The sequence below is a fragment of the Pagrus pagrus genome (genome assembly GCF_965226575.1).
Source record: "Pagrus pagrus genome assembly, chromosome: 6".
Taxonomy (NCBI): Eukaryota; Metazoa; Chordata; class Actinopteri; order Spariformes; family Sparidae; genus Pagrus; species Pagrus pagrus.
The window spans coordinates 24,675,466-24,701,790 of record NC_140190.1 but is presented as its reverse complement, the minus strand read 5'-3'; the positions used below and the strand labels follow the sequence as shown (position 1 = coordinate 24,701,790).

Here is a 26,325-nt window from a genome sequence, read left to right as displayed (position 1 = left end):
AGTGCAGGTTGAAATCGCAATGATGATGTAATTTCTAAACCCGTCCTCTGCTCCCTGGTTTCCTCTTATCCTTTCATCTCTAAAGCAAATTTAAATCTTTGACATCACCACTTAAGAGACTTTTCACCTGTAGCAGAGAGGAAGGATCTGTGAAATGGATAAAATTATAATTTATCACATCATGGCCTGTAAGGGTTGAAGCTACCATAGAAAGATAATAGATTACTTTCAAGCCGGTGGTTGGTGAAATTACTCATTTAGATTGTTCTGTGATGTTGCCCTTGGATCATAGTTTTGAATTTTACTGGTTTAAAATAACCTGTTCAGCCAAGGTGAAAGCTTTGAGATGGAAACCTGAAAAAAGGTTATTATAATATTGTGCTTATGGCCTACAAATCAGAAGAAACAAAGAAATAATTGAATTGAAAATGTTATTTTAAATGAGTCCACAGCCATAAAAATGCTAATGTCAGCATGCTAACATGTTCATAATGGCAACGCTGACGTGATAATATTTAGCAGCTATGATGTTTGCCATGTTTACCATCCTAGCTCGTGCTTTGTTAATATCCCTTACAGAAAAACCACCTGAATTTCCCATGTTGACAATGTTTCCACATGTCCCATATGTTTCACATGGACATTTATATGGGTTTCACATGTCAAATCAAAATCAAATCAAATCAAATTTTATTTGTATAGCCCAAATTCACAAATCACAGTTTGCCTCAGAGGGCTTTACAATCTGTACAGAGACGACACCCTCTGTCCTTCGACCCTCGATTCGAGTGAGGAAAAACTTGCCCCAAAAAAGGCCCTTTTAACAGGGAAAAAATGCGGAAGAAACCTCAGGGAGAGCCACAGAGGAGGGATCCCTCTCCCAGGACGGACAGACGTGCAATAGATGTCGCATGTACAGAGCAGATCAACGAGATCACAATGTATTCAATTATAAGCGATGGTTGACAGGAGTGAAAGTACACAAAGATGTATTACAGCAATAATGATGAAATGCACATGGAAATGTGATTACTAGTGATAACAGTAGTAATGATCAATGGCAAGGATGGTATGTAGCAATGCAGTACGATAATAGTAGTGGAACGTATGTAACAGAGATGTGACTAATATTAGCGACAGTAGTGGTGGGTGTCAGGCAGGGTCATGGCAGTAGGTGCATCCACGATCAGGCAGGGCCATAGCAGTAGGCGCATCCACGATCAGGCAGGGCCATAGCAGTGGGCGCATCCACGATCAGGCAGGGCCATAGCAGTGGGCGCATCCACGATCCACGACCCGGGCGCGGCCAGGATCCAAGGGAGCCTGTAGGACTAGAAAGCACAAGGACTCCGGGGAAGAAGCAAGTCAGTGACATGCAGAGATGGGGCATGTATACAGGCATAATGTATACAGATGGAGACCCATACATTTCCCATTCAAAGCCTCCCTTCAGTCTGTTTTTCTGAAAAAATGAAATGTACAGTCTTTGTTGTTATCATCCAGAAATTCAAAGCATTAGCAAGCATTTTTAAAGTCCTCAACATGGCACCGGCAACATATGTGGATTGAACTTTGAACTTGATTTTCTGTGTCAGCCCGCTGAGTTGTTTATTTCTGTGAGACTCCTGTCTCCACCTGAGACTTTCATCTAGGCCTCGGGGCTGAGATGAAACAGCAGGAGCACCATCCACACAGCGTAAGGACTAGCCTCTGGAGTTTCAGGGGTCCGCCGTGCCGTTCGTAACTCCCCTGTTTTTAATTAGCTCCTTCAACAGGGAACGTGGCAGCAGAATTGCAGCCTTGGAGGTGATTTCAACGGAAGATTTCTCCTTTTCTCTTCCTGTGCCTCTACACACTCCTCATAGGAACATGGGGAATAATCGACAGAAGCAGAGACCCATAATTAAGACGTAGGCGCTTTTGTGTGATTTTCTTTTTCGTGTTTTTCTTTTTTTTTTTGACAAAGTTCACTTGGTAGCCCACTCAATGATTGCCAGGCTGTGAATTATAAGGTTATTTAGTAAGCTATTTAAGACTCTTGGAGTTCTCCCTTTCGCTGCAGGAGAAAGTATTGAGCAGGATTTGGCGTCAGCCCCCGCTGGTTGGGCTACACGGTGTCATTAGAGGCAATAGAAAGAGCAGAGCTTTAGCATAAAACCCAAACCATATTCTCTCTATCTCCTCGTAATGCCTAATGTTAGGTACCATACTTAGCAGGTTAAACCAGATTAGGCTCTCAGCTTAGTGTAAGGGATCCATTACAGAGTGTGTGTGTGTGTGTGTGCGTGTGTGTGTGTGTGTGTGTGTGTGTGTGTGTGTGTGTGTGTGTGTGTGTGTAAGAGTATTAGATGAGCTTTGAGGTAATTGATTTGGGTGGAGGTGGTATCTGAAGACAGACAGAGGCACATGGAAATAGAGATAGAAAAGCTCAGAGAAGTAGTGAGAGAGACCAAAAGGAAAGACCGGCATAAAGCCAACAGATATGAAGAAATACAGCAGTCGGAGAGGAGTGTGGTGGGAAGAAAAGACACAAGAAGACAATACAGAGGGATCAATAAAGATACAGATGCAGCAGAGGCTGAAGACACAGAGATACAGAGAGGTAGGGATAGATTTTCTATGTGTTAGCCCGATCCTGACCTTGCATCAGATCTGCTTACATTGATTGTTCTCTGTGAAAACTAAGAGGCCTGTGGAGCAGATGTACCAATAGTTGCTCATTTCAACATTTTTAGCCAATATTTTCAGCCCGAGACTCCAGCACCTACCTGATCTGCACGTACACACTCAGTCATAGATGCCTGTACGTATAGAGGAGCAGCTCATACTGTGGTTTTGAAGTCTTTGTAATGTATTTTTTAACCAAAGAGTGTGGACATCGTGTCTGCCTATCTCTATTTTGAGGGACTGTATATAGATAAAAAAGGTCAGTGGGGGCGTCCTGCATGACAGATGTTTTTAAGCCACCTCCAGACCTCCTTCTGCTCAGCATGTGTTGTACTGCTTAATACATATTGTTTTGATGGCTTGCGTCAGAGTTAAAAGGGAACAATGTGATGCCTGTTCCCTGAGAAATGTAATGTGGAAAAATGCTTTATCTTGCAATGTTAAAGAAAGTGAGAAAAGATTTCTGGATTTGTCCCTTTTTCAGGATCTGCGCAAAAAGTTAATGTGGTCTATTCTGGGCCGAGACCCATCCTCCATATAAGTTTCAAGGAAATCCGTTCAGTAGTTTTTGTGTATTCAGTGTAGGTGATTTTTTTTTTCTTTTTAAATGCATGTAGCAATTTTGATTTGCGTAATGGTTGAGGTCTGTCATCAAGGAAAATGTCTGTATCCAAAACATCCCCAGGAACTGTTCAAATCAGTTCTGCAGCATTATTGACTTCTCCACGGTTGAGTCAAATGTTAATTTTGCTCCAAACACTTTCTCCAAATCAGAGTTAAAGACAGTACTTGTGCTGTTTCCTCCTCATAACTCTGAAGCTCTGTTTAAAATGTGTGGAATGTTCCACAGGTTAACAAGGTTAAACAGTAACAGGTGAAAGTATCATGACTGGGTGTGAAAGGGGCATCCCTGAAAGGCTCAGCCTTTCACAAGCAAGGATGGGGTGAGGTTCACCACTTTGTGAAACGCATGACTGTGTAAAGGATATTACTACATGGGCTCAGGAACAATGTAACTAAAACACAGGTATTTTGCAAAAGATTGCATTCGGTTTTAAATATACACTTAACAGCACATCCCACCTTTTTCGGGCTCAGTTTGAAATGGCAGATGTTGCTATGGCACCATTATTACGTAGGGAACGTACGCAGTTATGGTGTTAAAATGAATCATGACTCATTGGTGGTTTGAGAGGTTTCTTTTGAAGCTTTGAAACTTTTTGTTGACGTGTCTTCAGGATGTGAAGGCTACGAAAACCCTCAGTCTTGAACTGAAAACCACATACTGTTGATGCAACCAGCTCCAACTGAGTAATCATATTTAGCACTGCCTGTGATTGAAGCACCATTTTTTAGCACCAAAAATCACTCATGGCTCTGATGTTTTTTTGGCTGTGTTTGCTCCCTCTGATGAGTGGCAGAGACACCAGCTGCCAGTGTTTTCATTTGAATAATTTAACAAACAATCATTCAGTGATTTGTGGGTCTGAAATCTAAACTCTAGCATTCGACTTCGGATTTCCTTTGCGGCCAGACTGTTTGTAGTGCACTCAGGATCAGACATTAAACTAGGCATTATGTGATGTTATTTGTGTCGCTCAATCATTCTGAAGGTGCTCAAAAGTCTAAATCACCCGCTCATTTTCATACTTCTTTCTCGTCCCTGTCCTGCTGTTTCTGGGGCTTCTTTCCATGTCAACATGCACACATTGACACACAGCAGGCTCGCAGACAAACACCCACGCAAGCGTTTATGCAGATTGAGGAGTGTAGGCTGTAAATGACCTGCTGGTCTGGAATAGCTCAAAAAACACTGGGGATAAAAGCAAACAAATGTGCATACCATGATTCTCTACATGGATATCTGCTTAAAATAGTGCTGGAGCCCCGTGGGGAGCTGCAGTAATGGCAATTTTGATTTAAGCTCACCCTGTGCTTGGCGTTCAGTCACTTGTACTATCTTAAAATGTTCACAATGACCCGTTCAATAATTTAATACCCATATTATCTTTTTTGTGGAACTTGCCAGATGTTGTAATGTTCACCTCATTCCGGAAAATGATCAAAAACAGACAGATATTTTTTCACATTATCAAGTTATCCAGGTTACTAATATTTATCTTTTGGTTATCATGTTATTTCTTTATGTAATAAATCATGTACATACAAATGGAGTTGTCTCAGTATTTGAGGATGAAGCCTCTTTGATTTTGGCTGCTTGAACGATGCTGAATTTTAACACTGTGCTGAATTTGGCTTCTCTATCTTATCACCAGTAATGGAAGACAAGAGCTACAAGTGACACTCAGATTGTCCTCCACAGTGGCCAGTTGTCAGGCTTTTATGTTCACTGCCAACGTGTAGCATCATTATGGAAACAGAAATGGAAAATATCGAAAGGCATTATCAGGATACTAGAATGTAAAAATACTCAAATGTCTTTCATGGCTGATGTTTCAGTTAAATATCTGTATCTAACACTACTAGTTATTTTGAAACAGCGTCACATTCTATGAATAATACTGTTAATATGTCAATTTTTGAACAAAAATAAAGTTATATTTAAACTTTCATACATTATTTATTAGACCACAAATTACCATTTTTGATGATTGTTTTTACTCTTAAACAACCAAAAAATTTCATGCCAATAACTTTTTTTCTTTTCTATCGTATTTTGAAGAAGTTACATAACTAACTAACTACTGCAGTGGACACCATGAATCAATAATGGCTAACATATATTTAGCTAAAATAGACCTACTTTTACATAAGATTAGAGTATATAATTTTGCTTTTTACACTATTCAAGTGTAAATTGTATCATACTTTTAATTAAAGCACACAAATACACATTTACTGGATTCTTCGGTGTCATTGTTTGTATACAAAAGAGACATGAGACAATGCTTGGCGATCTTGATTGTCTGAATTTTACCATTTCTTTGTTTTTTGGGTTAGGTTCTCATATAAGCCCGTACAGGTTTCTATCACACCCCCACGTACGTTTTTAATTTTTTAATTCCCTCAAGTGTTTTGTATTTATGTATGTGATACAAATATATACATAATAGGGGTGTGCATCTCTCCCTTTTTATTATGGAGCAATTCGATATGACTCAATTCCAATTTGGTACGATTTGATTCCATTCGATCCGGTTTGGGTACGAAACGATGCAACCCGATACAACTCTTTGTTTCATGTAGACATTCTTTTTCTTTTTTTAAAGTATTTTTTTTGGCCTTTATTGATAGAACAGCTCAAGATATGACAGGAAACAGGATGAGAGAGGGAGGGGGAGGGACACGCAGCAAAGAGCCCCAGGCCGGGACTCGAACCCAGGGTCGCTACAGCAAGGACAAGACCTCTGTACATGGGACGCCCGCTCTACCAACTGAACTAAACGGCGCCCCAGACATTCATTTTCTATTGTAAATCAGAATAAGTCAGTTCTATAAAAGTGAACTGAATGTCCCTGACTGTCTGTATCCTCTGCTTCCTAGTAATGCTCAGTGTATAAAATCAGACCTATGATTAACATAGAATCAGACAAATGTTTACTACTTATAACAAACAGAAAGTATGATTAACTTAACAGTGTGCACTGTGCAGCATCTGTCAGTAGACAGTAAACAGTGTGTAGTATGGTTCAATTCACTACATAATTTCAGTAGACAATGACAGTCACAGAATACAGCTAATGATAGCAACACGTTCAAAAGCAGACAGGTCGTAAGTCTTTGGCAATAAAACAGGCTATAGATGCTGTGATTACCTTGTGTTACCTTGTGTTGTGGCTAAATTGTGGCTGTCAAAGTGTTTAATCTCCGTGTCTTTGTCTTGCGTGTTCTTGCTAATGCTAGCTTTACTAGCATCCTCATCGTCTGCACAGGTTGCACCATGCCGTCACACCAGGTGAACGCTAAGATACATGCTACCACTGTACTTAAACGCTGTTCTACAGAGCTTACAACCGGCTGGATTTTGTCCAACTTTCCATCGTCCTTATAAAATCCAAATCTCTTCCAAACGTTTGATTTCAGATTTGATGGTGCATTGTAAATCTTGTGAGCGTTGTCGGACATGTCTCTTTTGATTTTACCTGGCAGGCAACACTAACGTCACTGTGACACATCTCGCAAGAGTCTCGCACTGACCTTTGCACTTTTACGAGAGTTTGAAGATGCTGTGAGGAAGAAGCAGCAAAGCAACTTCACTCAAACCATTCATTACTGTATGTTCAGTGACAAGAAAAATGCAATTAAAATCTGGATAAAGGCATTTCTAACATCTTTTTTAGTTATCCGTCTGGTATGAGGATTTAAGTAATTCCAGAGGTGCTTAAAGCATATCCTCTTCCCTCCAACATTTTGAATGTGTGATATACCTCAAAATGATAAGGAGATACAAGGGTAGTAATCAACTGGAATTGTGGACAAGGCTTTTGGGGGTCTGCCACTTGGTGGTTGAGGCACGATAGTCCAGTTTAAGTGGTTAAAATTGCTTCAAAATATATGCAATATGTATGCATGAAAGGGATAATTTCATGGCAGGCACTGAATGCAAGGAGGAAGTAAAGAACACCAGCTTCACGCATCTCAACCAACATGTAGTAATCTGTATTAGACGTGTGATGGAAATTCCTTCATGGCCTCATTGGTTTTCAGAACAGCAGCCAGTTCATACTGTATGTTGTGTATGCTGCTGTGAAACTCTTAAGATGCTTTTTAGCACATGACTCCAGTCATAGTCTCATTGTGTTATGTTCACATGCAGGCGCATCATTGTCCTGATTCATGGTGATATTTTCCTCCCGGTCAAAAGCTCACAGTGCCGGGCACAGCTGTCTTTAGTTATTCAAGGTGCACTGTCATGGATCTCTCCAAAAAACATGGAATTGTACAATGCATCAGTGATGCACTTTTTTATCACCTGTGGTTGAATATTAAGAAATATTGCAGTAAAAAACTGAACACTGGTGTCAGGAGAGGTTGCTTATCTCAAAGCATTTTAACTACATCACCATGGTTACATTGGACCTTACAAGTAGTGTCTCACTATCAAAAAGCATGTCTATTTGTACGCTTGCTTGTTTTGGCCTTGCCAGTGGCCTGTGTGTTCTTGTTATGGTAGCATGGTTCGATATTTACTATTCAAATGATTTGTGAGTTTTTCGCCAGAAGCTGCTGTAGTTATGTTATGTTACAACTGAACTCGTGCTTTTTCTCAGTAGTGCCTGCTGAATTATTTAAATACACAATGCTGAGAGCTGCACAATGCAGTTTAATTGCTACACTGACCCCTGAGTAGGTCCAGCAGGGCAGTGGAGTCCCGGGGGTTTGCTTCGTAGTTCCAGTTTAAGTTGTTTACGGGGGTGATGAAAAGTCTTGTTTATGTTTCTACACACATTGTCCTGGCTTTGCTGTAAATCTTTGATCCTCTGGTCAGGAGTCACAGCTGCTTTTCACAGGATATTTCAAAGAGTTATCTGCTTGGACTTTATGTTTCTGACTTGTTAGATAGATCACCTTGTCAGCATTGTGTACATTATGTTCTGTATATAGGATGAGTGGTGAATAGCTTCAGCTTGTACAGTTCAGTGTTGAGCTGAGATCCCTGTTTTTCTTAAATATCCAACCTGTGTAACACTACAAACACTCTTCTCTTGACACACCTTAACACACACACACACACACACACACACACACACACACACACACACACGTTCAATTTATCAGCACCTCATTTCACAGACCATGAATCTGTCCATGGCTGTTTTGATGTGAGGAGCTTTATATGTTTTTTAATATTCTATGCATTCACTCTGTTTCTCCTCTTCAGCCTAGTAACAGTTTTTATGTGTATGTGTGTGTGATTTTATTAATGGGCCTTTAAACACTATGTTATTTTTCTTTTTTCAATCATTGAGCTCGGTATCGCCTGTTGGAAATTCTTACTGAAGCTTTGCTGACTGGAAGCATAAAATATCAAAGCCTTCCCAGTAGATTTGTATCAGTGCGAGAGGCTACAAACACTGACACTGATAACCTCTGTTGCTTTACAGGACAAAAATGTAATCTGGCTGTTCAGGAAAGGGAGAAATATGGCATTATACCTGCAGTGCAGGGATTATACTAGATGTAAATATAATAACTACGTGATGTACTACTAATATTTTACAAATGATGTTAACAACCTGTTCAGGACGAGTAATGCGACATCCATGTCTGCCATCAGTCCCTGCTGTTCCTTGAGTGCTCTCCAAGGAACAGTTTGTCCTTGCCCGTCGACTGCTTTCTTTTTTTTTAGTTTTAAGTCCTCATTTATAATTAATGAATTTACAGTTTGCTGTTTCAGTACATTGGTATCATTTTAGAAAATAAAGTTTATTATTAATATATAAAATATCCTGCCTTAGCTACATCTCTAAGTGTTTATCTAAGTGTTTCATAACCACATCTGAGGGATCACTGCCAAAAATATTTGCATATTGGCCAATATTTTACACCCTTATATATATATATATATATATATATATATATATATATATATCTGTTTTGGCATCAGCTCCAAAAATCAAGTATTGGTCAGACTTTAAATACAAATTATTACTGATTACTTTTCTGTCAGGAGGAAAAAAAATGGTATCAGAACATCTCTAATACTTCACAAATATATACATATACACCGGTCACTATGTCATTTTAAATGAGATGAAGTGTGTATGTGTGTGTCACAGTGGATTCCCCCTACATAGTGGCTCCCTATTGGCTTTCTAGCTAATGTGTTGTCTTTCTCTCTGTGTATCTGTCTGTCCGTCTTTATTACTGTCTGTCTGTCATTTTGGTTGTTTGTGCCCAAATTTTATCTCTCATTTTTTGTCACTTTGCCACATTTGGCCTGTCTTTTATTTATTTATTTTATTTTTTGCTTTTCATGTGAGTTGTTTTTTGCATGTTTTTCTGACTGTGTGTCCATTCTGCCTCCTCCACAAACTGCTTTCTGCCTGTTTTTGAATGTCTGCTTTAAATGTATGTTTGTGTTTGTCCCTCACACGTCCCTCGTCCATTTATGTCTGTGCATCTCTTTCTTCATGTCTGTCCTCGTCTCTGTCTGTTCCACTCGTCGCTGTCTCCATAATGTCCCCTCCTCCAGCCTTTGTGACTTTGCTGAACGGGGACCAGGCTCAGGATGCCATCCGCTCCCTCCATCACAGCACTGTCCGGGGGCGCCTGATCAACGTCACCCTGCAGCCCACCGACTCCCTTCTCTGCCTCACCAACCTGCCCCACACCTTCACTGCCCAGCAGTTTGAGGAGCTGGTACGCGCCTATGGAAACATCGAGCGCTCCTTCCTGGTGTACAGCGAGCTGACGGGTCACTCCAAAGGATATGGGTTCGTTGAATACATGAAGAAGGACTCTGCATCACGGGCCCGTTCTGAGCTGCTGGGCCGACCGCTGGTATGTTAAAGCAGCTGTTAAAATATGATCCTGTCATGTTTGATTGTTTGGTGTTGTTGCTACATTGACCTATAAGACAGAAAGATGTTCATTGATGGGGTCCTGTTTCTTTAAAGCCTCTTTGAGTTTAAAAGATGCATTTTTGTTTAGTTTAGTTTAGACTGCTTGAAAAATTGAACCTCACACTGTAACTAAAGGTGCAATACACAGCATTCAGCGATAACTCACGTGCACTAACATGCACGCGAGGCCAGCACGGCTACCAAAACAAAGAACTGAGAAGCTTGGATGACAACACACACATACTGTAGGAAGTGTGACTTTATTCTCTTGTCAGGATGCTACACTATATATATATATATATACTTTAATATGATTTTAGGGCTGAGACTAATGATCATTTTTGTTTTTTTTCTTGATTAATCTTTTAGTTTCGTCAATAAAATGTCAGAAAATGGTCAAAATATCGATCAGTGTGTCCCAAAGCTTAAGATGGCATCCTTTTTTATTACAAAAAACACTTAATTGATTATGAAAATAGATAGCCATTGATTTAATGGTCGACAGCTGAATGATTAATAATTGCAGCTCTCCGTGATTTTAACAGTGGATTTTATTATTACTGGATTGGACTATTTACCAGCACAGAGCAGGTGACATATTTTATTGTTTTATTTAATTTAGCTCCCAAATAAACTGCCATCAGCTGGTCTGCTTTGATTCAAACATTAGAAAAAAACAAGAATCGTGATACCTTTGAGTCTTATCACATCCTCACAATGAGTTGTTTACTCGCAGAAAACTCGTAATCATCAGTCATGACTGATAGAAACTGGCCACAAAGGGGAAAACAGATGATCAGCACAAATACGTGTTCTGCCATTCGACTTTAGTTTCAATTCAAGTATAAAGTACAAAATTGGAGTGGGAAGAAGTGCTGAATGAAGAAACTATCATCTAATTTTGGTGCTCCAGAATCCGTTTACTTTAGATTATACAACAGTAAGTCTGACCTCGCATTTGTGATCAGCTCCAGCTCTGAAACAAAAACTGTTGATGGAGGTGCAGCTGAAGGGCTGACAAGCTTTCAAAACAGCTCTTTAGAGCCAAGAGGGTGAATATATAATAGCAAGTATATCCATATTTACAAATATCTGTCTTAATGAATGCAGAGTTTAGAGGGTATTTATGTAGCGTAGGAGTGTGAAGCGTGTTCAAGGTCTAGAAACACAGACTCAGTGTCACAATATTTGATTGCGCAGGGTGATCGCTCATTGATGGTGCAGTGGATGGACGTAAACCAGCTGAGCCAAGAGGAGAACCTGCACTCCAAGTGTCTGTGTGTGAACCGGCTGCCGCTGGACCTGTGCGACTCTGAAGAACTGACCCAGCTCTTCTCTGACACCTATAAACCTGTCTTCTGCCAGGTGAGTGTGTAAAGACATACAGATTCTGTAGCTGTTTGCATTTTAAGTACATTTCACTGAAAAGTTGTTAAATCGTACCATTTCGCGGTATGTTGAAACATCAAAATATGACGGGCAAATTTAGCGAGGATAACAACAGCCCGACAGAAATGTAACAGGGCCTTTTTAGTTTCCATACGAGCAAGATCACTTGCTAAGAGGTTACGGCTCATTGAACTTCATGCTGTGAAACTTAGGGTTTGTGATAAATGTTCCTATTCAGCTTTCATTTTCTCAGAGCCTCATAGTGAAGCAACAGCTGGAGAGGAAATGTTTTCTGCTGCTACTGACACACAAACTCCTCTGAAGGATCTGTTCTTTGCCATATGTATCACACACTCACATTTATCAATCGAACACCAGCAGGTGAGAGGTTCTCATATAACATTCAGGGGTCAGCGTCCCTCGGCTATCCTCGCAGTATCACCAAGCAACCGTTTCCATGGTGAGGTGTGGCTGCTGTGACACGAGCCCCACCCTTCATCCTCCTCCCTCCCTCTCACTTTGCCCTGTTTGTTAGTTTTTTTCATATATGTACACCACCCTGGCCCGGTACATCCACTCCACCCCCACATGCCCATTTAGACATCACTCGATGTGCATCCGTCATCTCCTGCATTTCCAGTTTTAGCTCCACCCCTCTGCCCCACTCCCACATAAAAATCAATACACCCACATCATCCTGGTCCCATGATGCTTTGTGGGTGTTTAGCTCATGTTGCTTCGCTGTTGCAGAGCCAGCAGGCTTTGACCTATGGTTCAGCGTTTTTTATGTGCTGTACAGTACTGTATGTGCTTGCCAATGTGTGTGTGTATTATTGCATTTCAGCATGAACTCACTGGAGTCAGGCACAAAGCTTAAAAGGCCTTTACACCAATGAGCAGGTAGCATTTAAATTATTTGGCTAACCTGCCTATGTGGGACAGTTCTGCAAAGTCAGTTTTAACCATGACTTCTGCTTTTGAGTTTTCCGTTTACTCCACCTCTGCGCTCCACCCTGCTCCACACGAATCACTCACCGCTCACCATGAAAAAGAAAAAAAAATCTGCATTGTATTTGTAGCCTGGTGTCCAAAGTAAATGAGTAGCCAAAGCCACATTTTTCCGGGCAGAAATAATTTATTTCAAGTTACACAGAGATGCATCCTGGGTCGGGCATGCATCAGACTCGCTGCGTGAGCGTAACTGCAGCGAAATTGGAGCAGGATGGAGCGGGAAATAAGGCAAAGCACCAGCTTTTGAAAGAAGCCGCTCCACCCTTGATTAATCGCTCCCCATTCGCTCACTCTCAGCTCACATGCTAAACCCCAGACCATCCTTTCTCATAATACTGCTTTTTACCTCTAGAGACAGTTAGCAGTAGTTAGCGGTTACGCTGGTGATATGCTGCCCCCTGTTTGTTTAGAGTCTGAATTTGACAGGTGGCCAATTCTTACATATTGCATCTTTAAAAGCAACTGAGCAACTTATTACAAAATAACCAAATTTAAAGTATTACATTTTCTTACAGTACACTACGATAGTCATATTTTCTTTAACCAATATATAGTAAAAATCCAGATGACATGTAGCCGTGTATCACAATGTGAATGTCCATATATTTACCAAGCTGTACTGCCTGGTGGTGTTTAATATGCTGACCATATGAACAGTCATGCTACCTTAAAACAAGTTTGTCTACTTGGTTGCACATTTATTTGTCTTTATCATTACCTAACTGCAGTCTGTCTTACATAAACATCCTCCTCTGTGCTCAGGTGCAACTCAGCCCTCTTGTCACTTTTCCACTGTTCAGAGTGCACTTAACCTGTGGCCTTGGACCTGAGCCCGATAATTCTGCTACCCACGAAAGAGCCCTCCAGGCAGCACTTTAGCTTGAGTCAGCCAGGAGAGATGGAGGGAGGAGGAGAGGGTAACGAATGTCAACCATATTAGAGAGAAGGACAGCAGGATGGAGACAGTAAGGAGGGATGGAGAGGAGGGAGGAGGGAAGACGGTGCTGAGAATGCCAGACTTATTAGAGACAGGATGGAGCGAGGGAGGAGAGGGCTGACAGTGTTAGGCCTAATAGAAGGAGAGAGGGAGGCGGGTGGAGATGGACAGCTGAAGTGAAATGGTGAAGAGAGGTAGAGTGTCAGTCACAGAAAGAAGAGTATTGGCACATTTTCAACAGTAAATGTATTCGGGATGGCTGAGAGCAAGGGAAAGCCTTGCATTAACTGGTATTTTAAGACAAAACCCCAAATTTGTCAGTCATATCTATAAAATGATGGAGAGGCATATCAAGGAACGTAAGGATGGATGTTACAGAAGTGGAGCACAGATGGAGACAGGTTAATGGGAAGATCACAGGGCAAGACTGAGCAGATACAATTACTCTTGTCTGGCTTGATAAGGTTGTCCATGTCATATGCGCTCAATACAATGTACATACTTATTTATTTTATTTAACTTTTATTTTACCGGTAAGTCCCATTAGGATCAAGATCCCTTTTACAAGAGAGGCCTGGTCAAAGTAGCAGCCGTACAAAATCGCAAAATAGTAAAATACAACATATAAAACATGATATAAAAGAATCAAAATAAAACAGGATTTCAAATGTGTAAATAAATCAACCTGATGGTATGATGTCCGTCATCACGTGTGGTTAAAGTAAAAGTAAAGAGATATGTCACTGGCACAAACAGTAAACATAAAAAATAATTCAACCCAAGGATCTTTAATAGGAGGAAAACAGAAGGGTGTTGTTGAACAAATGCTTTATTATAATTTCACGAAAAATATTATGTCCTGACAGACGTAAAACTTAATATTTTTTAAATAACACTAATACAGTAGCATTCAATTGCATGGATAAGCAAATGTACAAGGTATGACGATCTTCAGCTTTCATGCCTTGAAACAGTACATTGCAGCAACCCTGCCGACTGACCAACTGTGTAATCCTACCGACCATGTCATTTTGAAAACTGACCGCCCGACCGTTCTGCCTTTCTGAGGGAAATATTCTACCTTTTTATCTCTACATTTGTCTGACAGTTTTGGTAACTATAGTTACTTTACAAATGAAGACTTTTGGACACAAAACACTTGAAGGGCTTATAAAATGAGTTTTATTTTAGACTTTATTTCGGCTTTTCTGTTAAATAATTTTCAATATTTTTCAAGGTTTGTACTATTGGGTGGACAAAATAAGTATTTTAACTTTTTCTTTGGTCTCTGGGAAATTGTGACAGAATTTTTAACTATTTTCAAAATTATTGCAAACCAAACAATCAATCAATAACTGAGAAAATAATCAGCTGGTTAATCTAAAGTGAAAATAATCATAGTTGCAGTCCTGCACAGTAAAATCCTGATTTTACATTAATGTACGAGTGATAATAATAATATAATGGTATAATAAAGTATGGTATAACACTCATAGCGGACATTTTCCTGCATTGAGTACTTTAATTTTTAATACTTTAAGTGCACTTTATGATCTTATTTAAATACTTCAACTTAACTTTAACTATCAATGCAAGGACAGCAGTGTTTTTACATGGTGATATTAGTACTTTTACTGAAGTAAAGGCTCTAAACACTTCCTCCACCTCTGACTGAATAGGACAGCATATGAAAAGATCATAAAACAGGATGGATGGACACAAAGATTTATAAGACAAGGACCTTATAAATCAGTACTTTTCAACAATTAACCAAAGAGGCTCTTAGAGCAACTAGTTTATTATGCTGTCAGAAAATGTAGACAATTTAAGTCGGAAGCAACAGAAAAAAAGCTAATTTTGAATATGTAATGTTATTAAGTCAGAACAACATGTTCCTCACAATCATCTGCACTGATTGTCGCACAGCTAATTAGTCTTTCCGTGTACAATCTTTAGACGCTTGACACAATTATTGCCCCCCTTTGGTGAAACTTGCAGTGTTTTCAAAGTTTTATTCAAAGATGATATAACCCCAAAAGGTGGGTGTCATGTTTAATTGTGCCATGCTGCACACAAAAATAATGAAAACATTGTTGTCTGGTGAGTTTCAAGCTCGACGATAAGCATTTTTTCATATGAGATCACCAAATTAAGACTAATAATCCTTGATTATTTTATCGTTTAGCTTATCTTTTGTAATAATACTCACACGTTCATCCACTAAGGTTTGTTCCTCACTCTTATTACACACACACACACGCAGCTCTTTATACTTGTCACTATGACGGGTCATGTACCTTTTGTCACAGACAGCTGTGACAGGGCTGTCGTGACCTCATCACTCAGTTCAGACAGCTGATGTAGCCATTTAAACTCTGCCAGATACACACACACACACACACGCACACACACTGACACACTGACAGGGGTTTTTACACAGTCTTCGACCTGCCAGTGACTCTGTCAGCATCTCCTGGCTGGGGACCACGACTCAGGGTCAAGAGCTGTCAGACACACTGATAGCTAGCTTAGCATCTTTGGTTTCTTCACTTCTACACACTCTCACATATACAGACACACACATATACTGTACATAACACCTTTGGGAAAAGACCACCGATCACTAAGTTTCTATTGTTGCAATCGATACCTGCAAAACAGAGCTGTGACATCAGAGCATATCAACACATTGATTCCTTCTTTTTCTCCTTACAAACCGCTGCTGTCTTTGTGTTGCCGTGCTGTTAACATTCAGCACATCGTACCTTTAGTCTTTTATTAAACATCTGTTTGGCCTTGGTGACTTCAGTTTGTACTGTATTTCACCTATTGAATCAGTTACACTTGCTGATGTTAGTTGCAGTAAGGCTGTAAGATGTCTCCGCCCAATACAACGGAAATAAGCAAAAGTATCCAGGGACCACAACTTGCATTTCGTTGTGCAACCCTGTGTTGTTGGATAACAAATAAACAAACCTTGAAAGCAGAATACGACCTCAGGTAACTCACATACAGTATATAAGATGCACTCTCGGCTGCTTCTAAATATCAGAGCTGCCAACATATCATCTCTGTCCATCTTAACACTTTTCATGATTTTAGGCATTTAATCAGATTTTAGTTTTTTTCTCTGTTGTTAAGAAAGATGCCGTTTGTAATCATCAAAAATATTGTCTGTAATTGAAACCCCAACAGCACAAAACACAAGATGGGAACAACAGTCAGGATGTCTTGTGATTTGATCCTCAGGTTTATTAACTGCAAACTCCTAGAAGACTCTGTATACAGGACTTTTTATGTTTAAAGCTCAAATGAGGTTTTATGGCAGGCTGTCAAACCGCACAAGCAAAAAGTGGCTTGTCAACTGTAAATTGTTAGCTGGTAATTATACTAAAATTCAAGTTGCCTCTTGAGTGCCGCTGCACTTTGGCCTGACTCATCAAGCAGAGACGTTTGATTATGTTGTCAAATGCAGGGACGATAAGTAATGTTTCAGTACAAATCAAGAGATTATGATGTAACACAATCCTGTAGCTTAATTTCCAGCACTTATATTCCAACATTATGCAGTAAGTTGTACAAGATATCCCTCTTTCTCTTATTTCCAATACACTGTTAATATTCGACACAGTGACAGCCTTATTCCACCAATCTAGAAAATAGCACAAATGAGGCCAGTGTTGTTAAAAGTGCATTGTTGTGATGTTAAAGAACTGAACTTAACAATGTTTGCACAACCCGTCTCCTTTATAGGCTTCACTGCACACAAGCCAATTATATATCAATCAGTCCAACGGAAGGAAATATCCCCAGGTGTCCGTAAAAATATCCACAGGCGTGACTCAAGCTGCATTTGCCGGCCATGTTGGCTGTAATAACGCCACCTCCATCACCTCCACCTCCTGATGTGAAAGTCGGCTAATAAGCATTTAATGTGAACGTGATAACACATGTTTGCTAAACATGTCGACCTTTGATGTATCTGTGGTTTGCAGAAATGTAAACTGCCAAAATTATATCCTGGCGACTGGGCTGCCACATCTGTTGAGACAGTGTGCAGTCATGATGATGTTTATTATGTAAACAAAAGAATTAATGTGATCACAGGTGTTGATTATAAAGTATGAAGTGCTACACTGGAGGCCACAGTATGACTTAACCACAAAGACACACACTGCTTACTTTACACTGCTTTTACCTCCACCAAGGAGGTTATGTTATCGCCCATGACTGATCGACTGGCCGGTCAGAAGGATTACAAGGCTGGTCTGTAATGTAGGTAGGTTGGTTGTTTGGGCAGGCAGGTGGGCGGGCGGGTGGTTGGCTAGATTACACGGTCAGTTGGGCGGTCTGTTTGCAAAATTACATGGTTGGTAGGATTACACGGTTGGCCGGTCGGTCAGTGTGAGGGCTTTCACGGTCAGTCGGTCGTTAGTTTGGTTGGCAGTGTTAAAGAAAAACTTGAATGGGGGATAGATCTCAGCCCAGAATAGACCCAATTAACTTTTTGTGTGGATCTGGATGAAGGAACAAATCCCGGAATGTTTTCTCACTTTCTTTAACATTTTCTTTAACACCGTTTTTCAACATTGTCATTAATCTCTCAGGGAATAATGTATGGATCTTAATAAAAAGAAAATCAGGCGTATTTAGGTGGCTGGTATCAATTTGATGTAAATAAAGGAGACTGTTGGCAGAAGTATATACTCTGCTGAGAGCCAGTCTTTACTACCCAACTTTACTACCTGTTGGCCAAAGTCTGAAAAGCGTACGCTGTTAATTAGACCGATGTTAGGTAATTACACTTTGCAGGAGAGGAATTACTTCTGGGCAAATCTGTTTTTGATTTACATCAAGGGTAATTTACAGGATGAAGGATGAAGTACTATAATGAAGTATTTATGCAGTTAATTACTCTGTGATTGTTCTGAATTATACCTTGAGGACAAGGGAGAGCTACTGCCATACTTTACAATAAGAAGTCAAAGATGTCCACGACTATAAAGGGGTTCCATTTTAAAGCTTTCACTTTCAATTAACTTTTTTTATTCAACCTTTAACATTTCAAACACACATGTCACTGTAGATCGAGAAAATTGATCTTCATTGATTTTTTCAAAAAGAACAATGAAAGGAAAAAGTTAGTTGTATACTGCATCAACAACACCCCCTGCCCCCTCAGTGTCCTGGCATAGACATCATGAGACATAGCATAGTAGAACTGCAGTGATTAATCTATTTGTAACTGTGAATCAGCAACAATTTCATTACATTTTATTTGAAAACATGAATATTTTCTTGTTTCTTTCCTCCTCTATAAGAGTAAACTGAATATCTTTGGGTTGGTGACAAAACAAGACATGTTGGCCTTTGAGAAACGCCACGTTCTGACATTTTATAGACCAAAAAACTGGTAGTTTAATCAGGAAAATAATTGGCAGATTAGTCATCAATGAAGGTAAGTGCTAGTTGCAGTAATAAAAACAAGTTAGGCACATGTAAGTGAAAAATATTCAGTCTGCATTGAGAAAGGAAGGAAATGTACCACAGTCACTGAAGATTATTGGTTTTTCACACAATGTTCAGTCTTTACAGTCTGAGTCCAAGAAAGGTCCCAAAACTTAGTCTTCATGTTGCTTTTTAACCTGTTGAATATAGAGCTGTAGGATGCAGTCTCAACCATCACATTTACCTGTTCATTAAAATCCAGATATTCAGCTGGTTTCTAATGTCTCCAGATAATTTTGGAAGCTATGATCAAACCAACCATAATATGGAAAATGTACCATTTGATACATTTGGTATTAGATCTGTCCTCTAATAGACACAGAGCAGGAGTCCGTGGGATTCCTTTGCTACTCTACATCTTGGATTTGTAATTTTTTGTTGTCATGTGTCCTCCATCCAGCACTTAATGCTGTTTCTTGCCGCCTTCATAAGACAGACAGCAAAAATGCTAAATGTATTTGTATTTTTTGGAGGAATTTTATACATGAAGACAACAGAGAGAAAACCAAGCGACAGCAAGTCTCACATTCAGCAGACACAAGCCTGCTTTAGATTTACATAATTGTTTGTGCAGATCTGAGTAATGATTGAATATTTTATGTAGTGTGAGTGGAGTTTGAGAACAATTCGAGTAGAGAGAAGCTCAGTTTTCGCATCATTATTCACTCATGCACACACACACACGCAAAGTTGTTGACAGCTTGAATACCATTTGCACACAATCCAATTTGAAACCAATTTAATATGTAATGTATGTTTCTCAGTTCACACACTCTCACCACTCAGTCTTATTTGTTGTGTTTGCACACAAAAATAATGATTTAGCAAGTTTTTATATGTTTTTCACTTTTGTCTTTTCTGGCTCATATCCTCCGTCAGCATCATCAATCACTCATGGTTTTTCTCCTCCTCCTCCTCCTCTTTCTTTTTCTGCCCATCCTCTCCTCCCTCATCTTCCATCCATCAATCCATCTCTCAAGAGGTAAAGTGGTTCAGGTCATTTCCATACAGTTTGCTTAATGTATGCTGATGATAATAGCCTATCGACCTACTCCTCCACACATACATCCATTTTCCTCCCTCGTTCCCTCCCTCCATCCCTCCATCCATCCTCTGTTCAGACCGGAGGGAGCAGCAGACGAATGAGAGGAGGGGTGGAGGGAGGGAGGGAGTGGAGGGCCACTTGATTGAGCTCTGACGGTGAAATGCATCAGCGCTCAGGCTGAGAAAGTACAAGTACATTTGTCTCGCACTGACTCGTAATCTGTCCATTTTTAGAATAAATATGTCTCTGATTGAATTTCAGTGTGACCATATGATATTTTGCATGTTGAATTGCAATCAGAAGTCCTCCGAAATGTAGTTCTTTAGTTTTCCTACTTGTAAATGCTTTTAATATCACACAGTGTACTTCAAAAAGGGAAACTGATTATTGTTGACAGAAAAAAAACAAAAAACAAATATTCAGTGGTACGAGCTTCTCATATGTGAACATTTGGTAGCGTTCTTGGTCTTCTTTGATAATAAACTCAATGTCTTTGGTTTTTAGACTGTTGGTTGGACAAAACCTGCAATTTGCAGACATGACATATATATATATACATATATATATATATATATATATATATATATATATATATATATATATATATATATATGTATATATATATATATATATATATATTACCATACTGTGCAGGCCAACATTTTATAGACCAAACAATCAAGAAAATAATGGGCCGATGAGTCTGTAAAAAAATAATTGTTTTATACTTAGTGCACTTATGAAGCCTTCGGGAAAACGACTTTCAAAGATGCCCAGGGTAACAAAACAGAAAGACAACAAGTCATTGATTGGAAAAAAACAATAAAATTAATAAAGCTTCTTTCTGTCCATAGAAATGGGCTTCCTATCTGTGTGTCTTTGTAACCTTTCCTGCTGTGCCTGTGGAGCATCGCACATTCCAGGCAGAGCAATAAAGACGTAGTTTGGTCTGAAGAATAAAGACATTCAGACTGTTCAAAATAGGCGCTTTGCAAAAAAGACAATTGTTAAGACAACAATGGCAGTCACTTTTCAGGCGTTGTGTAGTCTGACTGCAAGTGAAAAAAACTTCAAAATTAGAGAGCGCACAAAATCACCTTCATCATTTACTTATTGATTCATGTTGTCTTTCTTTTTATCTCCAGCTCTCTGGTTTCATTTATTTCATCTGGGCAGTTGACTGTGTCTGAAAATATATTATGAATATATAATATATATTATATATATATTTATATATAGATAGTGCTCCAGGCCACAGAGTGGCAGACAAATGAAGAGTGCTGCATCAGAGGCAAAGTAGCACTTTTTTAAATCGATACATTTTATTGGCAATAGGACACAAAAACCAGCCGTTGTTTTTTAAATACAGTCATTATTATGATTTTCTTAACAAAATGCCGTATGCGGATCACTTTGCAGGAGAAAAATACTGTAAACCTGTCGCTGCTTCGCTGTGGATGAACGTGTAATAGAGACTCATAATCATCTCCAACATATATTTGTTATTTCTGTTCTAACGTCTCTTGCTGTGTGTCAGCAACTATCTATTATCAGCTGATCTATCTAGCCAGACAAGTCCCTGCTCTGAATGCTCAAAGTCTCTAACAGAAGCTTCAAGTAGTCAGTTCACTATTAATTTATCAAAAAAAAAAGTCTGACAAAAATAGCATCTAATAGCTCAGAGACGCTTAATCTCTGCACCAGGTACTTACAGTGTCTGACTGTAGACACACTCTTTGAAAAAAATCAAGCACTCCTCATGTTTATTTCAGTATTTTAATCGACTTCAGCCATGACCAACAATAGGTCAAGTGGTGTGTTTTAACCATAAGCCATTATCATCCATTAGCTTTAAGCTATTAGCCGGCCTGCATTATTTAGATGTTCCTCACGCAGTGGAAATGACTGAACCTTCTTGACAGTAACATCTATCTCCTGCGGATGTAATGTTACTGATCAGCAGGACTGTCTGGCCCGGAGAGATCCGTTTATTGACCGCTAACCATAAAGGAAATGCGTCACGTCAACGTTTCCAGAGGTTTCCCTCAATGTGGCCTTTAAATTGAAGGCAAAGTATTTTGGTTTAGATCAGTCTATATGTGTGTGTGTGCGTGCGTGCGTGTGTGGTCACTCCCTGGAGCAGAGAATATATCTCTTACATCATGTCATTCTTTTATCTTTCTTTTTTGAAAAAAGGAGCTGACACAAGCTCTTCTACCCAAACCACAACACAGTTATCTGTCAGTTACTGTCTTGTCACACACACACACACACACACACACACACACACGAACACACACACACACACACACTTAAGAGTAGAAGTGCATAGGTTCTTGTTGAATGTCAGACTTGTTTTGCTGTGATCCTCCCTGTGAGCTCTTGTTGGTGTGAATTTGATGAAAATGTTTGTTAACCTAAAATCTCGTAAAACATTATGGCTGAGCATGAATTAGCAATGAACTAGCATTTTAGGACTTGTTGCTGGCTTTGCGGTCTCACGAGTGCGTCACCATGGTAACTTTGGCTACTGGGTGAGATTGCATTTTGGCCATTGAATTTATTTTTATGGCTTCCTGGATGAATGGTATCACTCTTCCTAGACAGAGCCGTGGACCTGGCGCAGAAATAGAAAAGAGGCTGTTTGCAGGGAGCTTCTTTACTCGCCCTGATGATTTATTAAAAGATGGAATAAAAAAAGTTTCCAGGCATTTTGCTCTCTCTGCTGAGGAGATAATAGGGTTTCTATTAGGCAGCACACAGCTTATATCAGATGATTACAATTAGCAGTGAGTACATTTCCTCTTGCATATGGAAGAGAAAAGCCACTCTAAATAAAACACACTGACTTCATTAAAACAGTGCTGTGCTCTCAGCTAATGCCTCCAGTGGTGTGTTCGTTTGTCATTCCTGCAGATAGCTGGTGAAGTCTGGGAGGAGAAAATGGGCACAGGCATTAGGTTTTAGTGTCAGTTAATCAGAACTAAGGTCTTTTGTCAAGATTCAGCAGTCTAACAGTGGATTCACTGGTTCATGTCGTGTTTTGTGTGGGTGTACAGTAGCACTTCAGAGAATCCATAGGTCAGTTCTCTGTATCTGTAAGGCATGTAGCTGTATGCACACATTACAGTTCTCCATCTTCCACTGTCATTGAACCAGTTCACTTCCAGTCTGGTTACCTAACTTTGAACAGTTTGGAGCAATTTGACCAAATATAAAATGGTTTGGGACCTGAAAAGTTGGTTCCCAACTGCAACCAAACACACTAGCAGGTTCACCTAGACCTAAAGTGAGAACTGAAGGAGTTCTCTGCAGGTCATTGTGCAGCTGCCACCATTAATAACACGCCCTTGATTACAATGATTGGCTCAAAGCTGGTGGGAACGCAAGCCGGTTGATGGCACCAAGGTTCCAAGTAAATGTAATAATACCAGTTCAAGGTTTGAGCTGATTTGGTTGGACAGGGGTCTCTGTCATCCACAACTCTGTCTCTGTTGCTTTTCTAGCTGATTGGATTTTCCCTAATGACTGAAAAGAGGCGGGCAGCTCCAGCTTGTCATTTTGCCAATCTGCTTAAACACATGTTGCATATGGTGTAGGGATAAATGTTTCCAGGCGAACACGTCACCATGACGGTTCAGCGCAAATACACGAACTGTTACAGCCTAATAGTAGCTTACCCTGTTCAGGGTTTGAGAGGGGTGGAGATCCGCAGTTAATCACCGGACTGACGCACAATCACATTCACTCTTAACGGCAGTTTAGAGACTCCAATTCGTTTAACCTATACCTTCTTGGATTGTGAAATGAAAAGAAGCGAACCGGGCCAAAGAAAAACATGAATCCTTCAGACAGAAAAGCCCCCCGCTTCAAACCCAGGACATTTGTGCTGTGAGGAGACAGTGCTTATAACAGAGGGATAGTGCAATCCCATGGTAAAACATTCAATAGATTGTCTTTGAGCTGTTTTAAATTGAGTATGTTTCCAAAAGGATTAGCAAATGATCACATTCTGTTTTTACTTCTACCCAGCATCCCAACTTATTTGGATTTTTTTTTTCTTTTTCAAAATGATCAACAATGGGGCAACGTGTACAACATTTCAATAAAAGTGCTGTTAAGTAGTAAGATATTGTCTGTAAACTATCAGGAACAGCAAACAAATGAAAGCACCCAACATACCCTTACATTTTCATGAGACACTTGAACAGAGGAGCAGGTGACAAAAGGCACCAGCTTGTGATTATAACCTTAATAATTATCTAAACGTAACACAAGTAATTATGAGATAATTCTGTTCCCCAGCAAGAGAACTCAGACTACACATCTCTCAGAGGTATCAAACAGTGGAGGTTTAATTAAACTTTTCTCGGAGCAAATCTGCTGCAGGAGCATAAATAATCTTACTGGTTAAATTAATTGGTCAATAAGTTTCTTGTCCCTGAAGCATAAAAGGGCCACCATGCATTGTGTGTCTACTGTTTTTAAATGTGCGAGGTTGAGACTATAAGTCAATACCACGTATTTCCCTGTGTGCTGAGATTTGTGACTTTAAAAGCTCCCAGCCTCTCTGTTTACTGATTGTTTGCTTTGAGTTTACTGATGACTTCTCACAGGATTTGTACTGTTAAAAGTTTCACATTTAGGCTCACAGTATGCTTGTTTTAAAATCATATCTGGGTCGATTTAAAAAGCTGTATCCTTAATTAAAAAGCTGTCCTAATTAATGGTGATTATTTTTTTTTGATGTATCTTCCAGCTCGCTCAGGATGAGGGCAGCCCAGTCCGAGGCTTCGGTGTGGTGGAGTATGAGAGCGCAGAGCAGGCGGAGGCTGTGCTCATTGAGATGGACCGAACGCTGGTGGGGGGACAGGAGGTCCGTCTGTCACTCTGTACCCCCGGCACCTCAGGGAGAAGCACCCTGGCTGCACTCATCGCCGCCCAGGGTATGGTGAGTATGGAGCGCACCACAGTGGCACAGACACACACACGCTGCTTATACCCACCAATACACACACTGAAATGTTACAGGGTAGTCTGACATTCATGCAGAATCACAGTTCAGATGTCCAAAATTGATACACAAATAGGGATCTTAGACAATATCAGGCTATTGCATCTTGAATTGACAGATTCATCAGGCACATGTTGTAGTTTACCAGACTCCAGATCTAAACGTTACAGTGCACTTTGGTCCATCATCGCTATTGTTTGCTATTGTGCCGAGTGGCCACTAGTGGTATTGTAGGTAAAAATTCCCCTGTGGCCCAAAAAGCATTTTCCCCACTGAGCAACATTTTAAAAGAAATGTTTGTTTGTGTTTGACTGACTGTTGAATGGACACCCCAAACTACAAACAAGGTCAATTATGAGTGTAGATAGATTAATATTTTACTTTCTTGTATGTCTGTGTTTATATTACTCACACTACTGCTTTCAGAAACTCGATTACGTCAGACACACTCCCACCTTCACTTCTTTTTGGGTTTTATCAGTGTGTGTTGCATAATCGGCAAATGTGAACTCAGAGTATGTGTTACGTCACATGATTTTGGAGAGTTTGAGTTTGTACATTGCCGGAATGTACAGATGTTATATCTTATATTTTCATAAATACACAAACAGACATTGATAAGAAAATGATGAAAAACAGCTGCCGACAAAGTAAAAAAAAAAAGCGTCATCCAGGAGGATTCCAGCCACGCAGTACAATCTGCTTCCAGTTTACACCGGCATGCACATGTCCAGATACTCGTGTGTGTGTCGACTAGGCCTGAAAGTCAGAACCGTGTGAAAGCAACAAGAGATTTCATTCTTTAAGTCGATGAATGAAAGACAAATGCAATATCAAACATTATCTCATATTTTGGGTTAGTATAGCATTGTCACACTCTTACATAAATGGACTAACTTGTCATTACTCAGGCTAAATATGTTTACTAATTCGCTTTTGTGTCTAGATTCTGTACCTATGAATACATAATTATATTGTATGTACAGTGCATTCAGAAAGTATTCAGACCCCTTCACTTTTTTAACATGTTATGTTGCAGCCTTATGCTAAAATCGTTTACATATGTTTTTTTCCTCATCTTCACACAGAATCTTCACTCAATAAACCATAAAGACAAAGCGGAAACATCATTTTAGAAATTTTTGCTACTGAAATATCACATTGACAGAAGCATTCAGACCCTTGACTCCGTACTTAGTTGAAGCACCTTTGGCAGCGATTACAGCAT

The 26,325-nt window shown here is 39.8% G+C and overlaps 1 protein-coding gene across 1 annotated transcript in view; it reads left to right on the top strand.

Annotated features, from left to right (window-relative positions):
* The window catches only part of raver2 (ribonucleoprotein, PTB-binding 2), a 92,721-nt gene that overhangs the window by 40,550 nt on the left and 25,846 nt on the right, over window positions 1–26,325 (top strand). Inside the window, exons 3-5 of the mRNA XM_084355296.1 lie at window positions 9,824–10,131; window positions 11,394–11,558; window positions 24,843–25,034. Of these exons, the coding sequence (XP_084211422.1) occupies window positions 9,824–10,131; window positions 11,394–11,558; window positions 24,843–25,034 (665 nt within the window). The remainder of the gene's footprint in view (window positions 1–9,823; window positions 10,132–11,393; window positions 11,559–24,842; window positions 25,035–26,325) is intronic.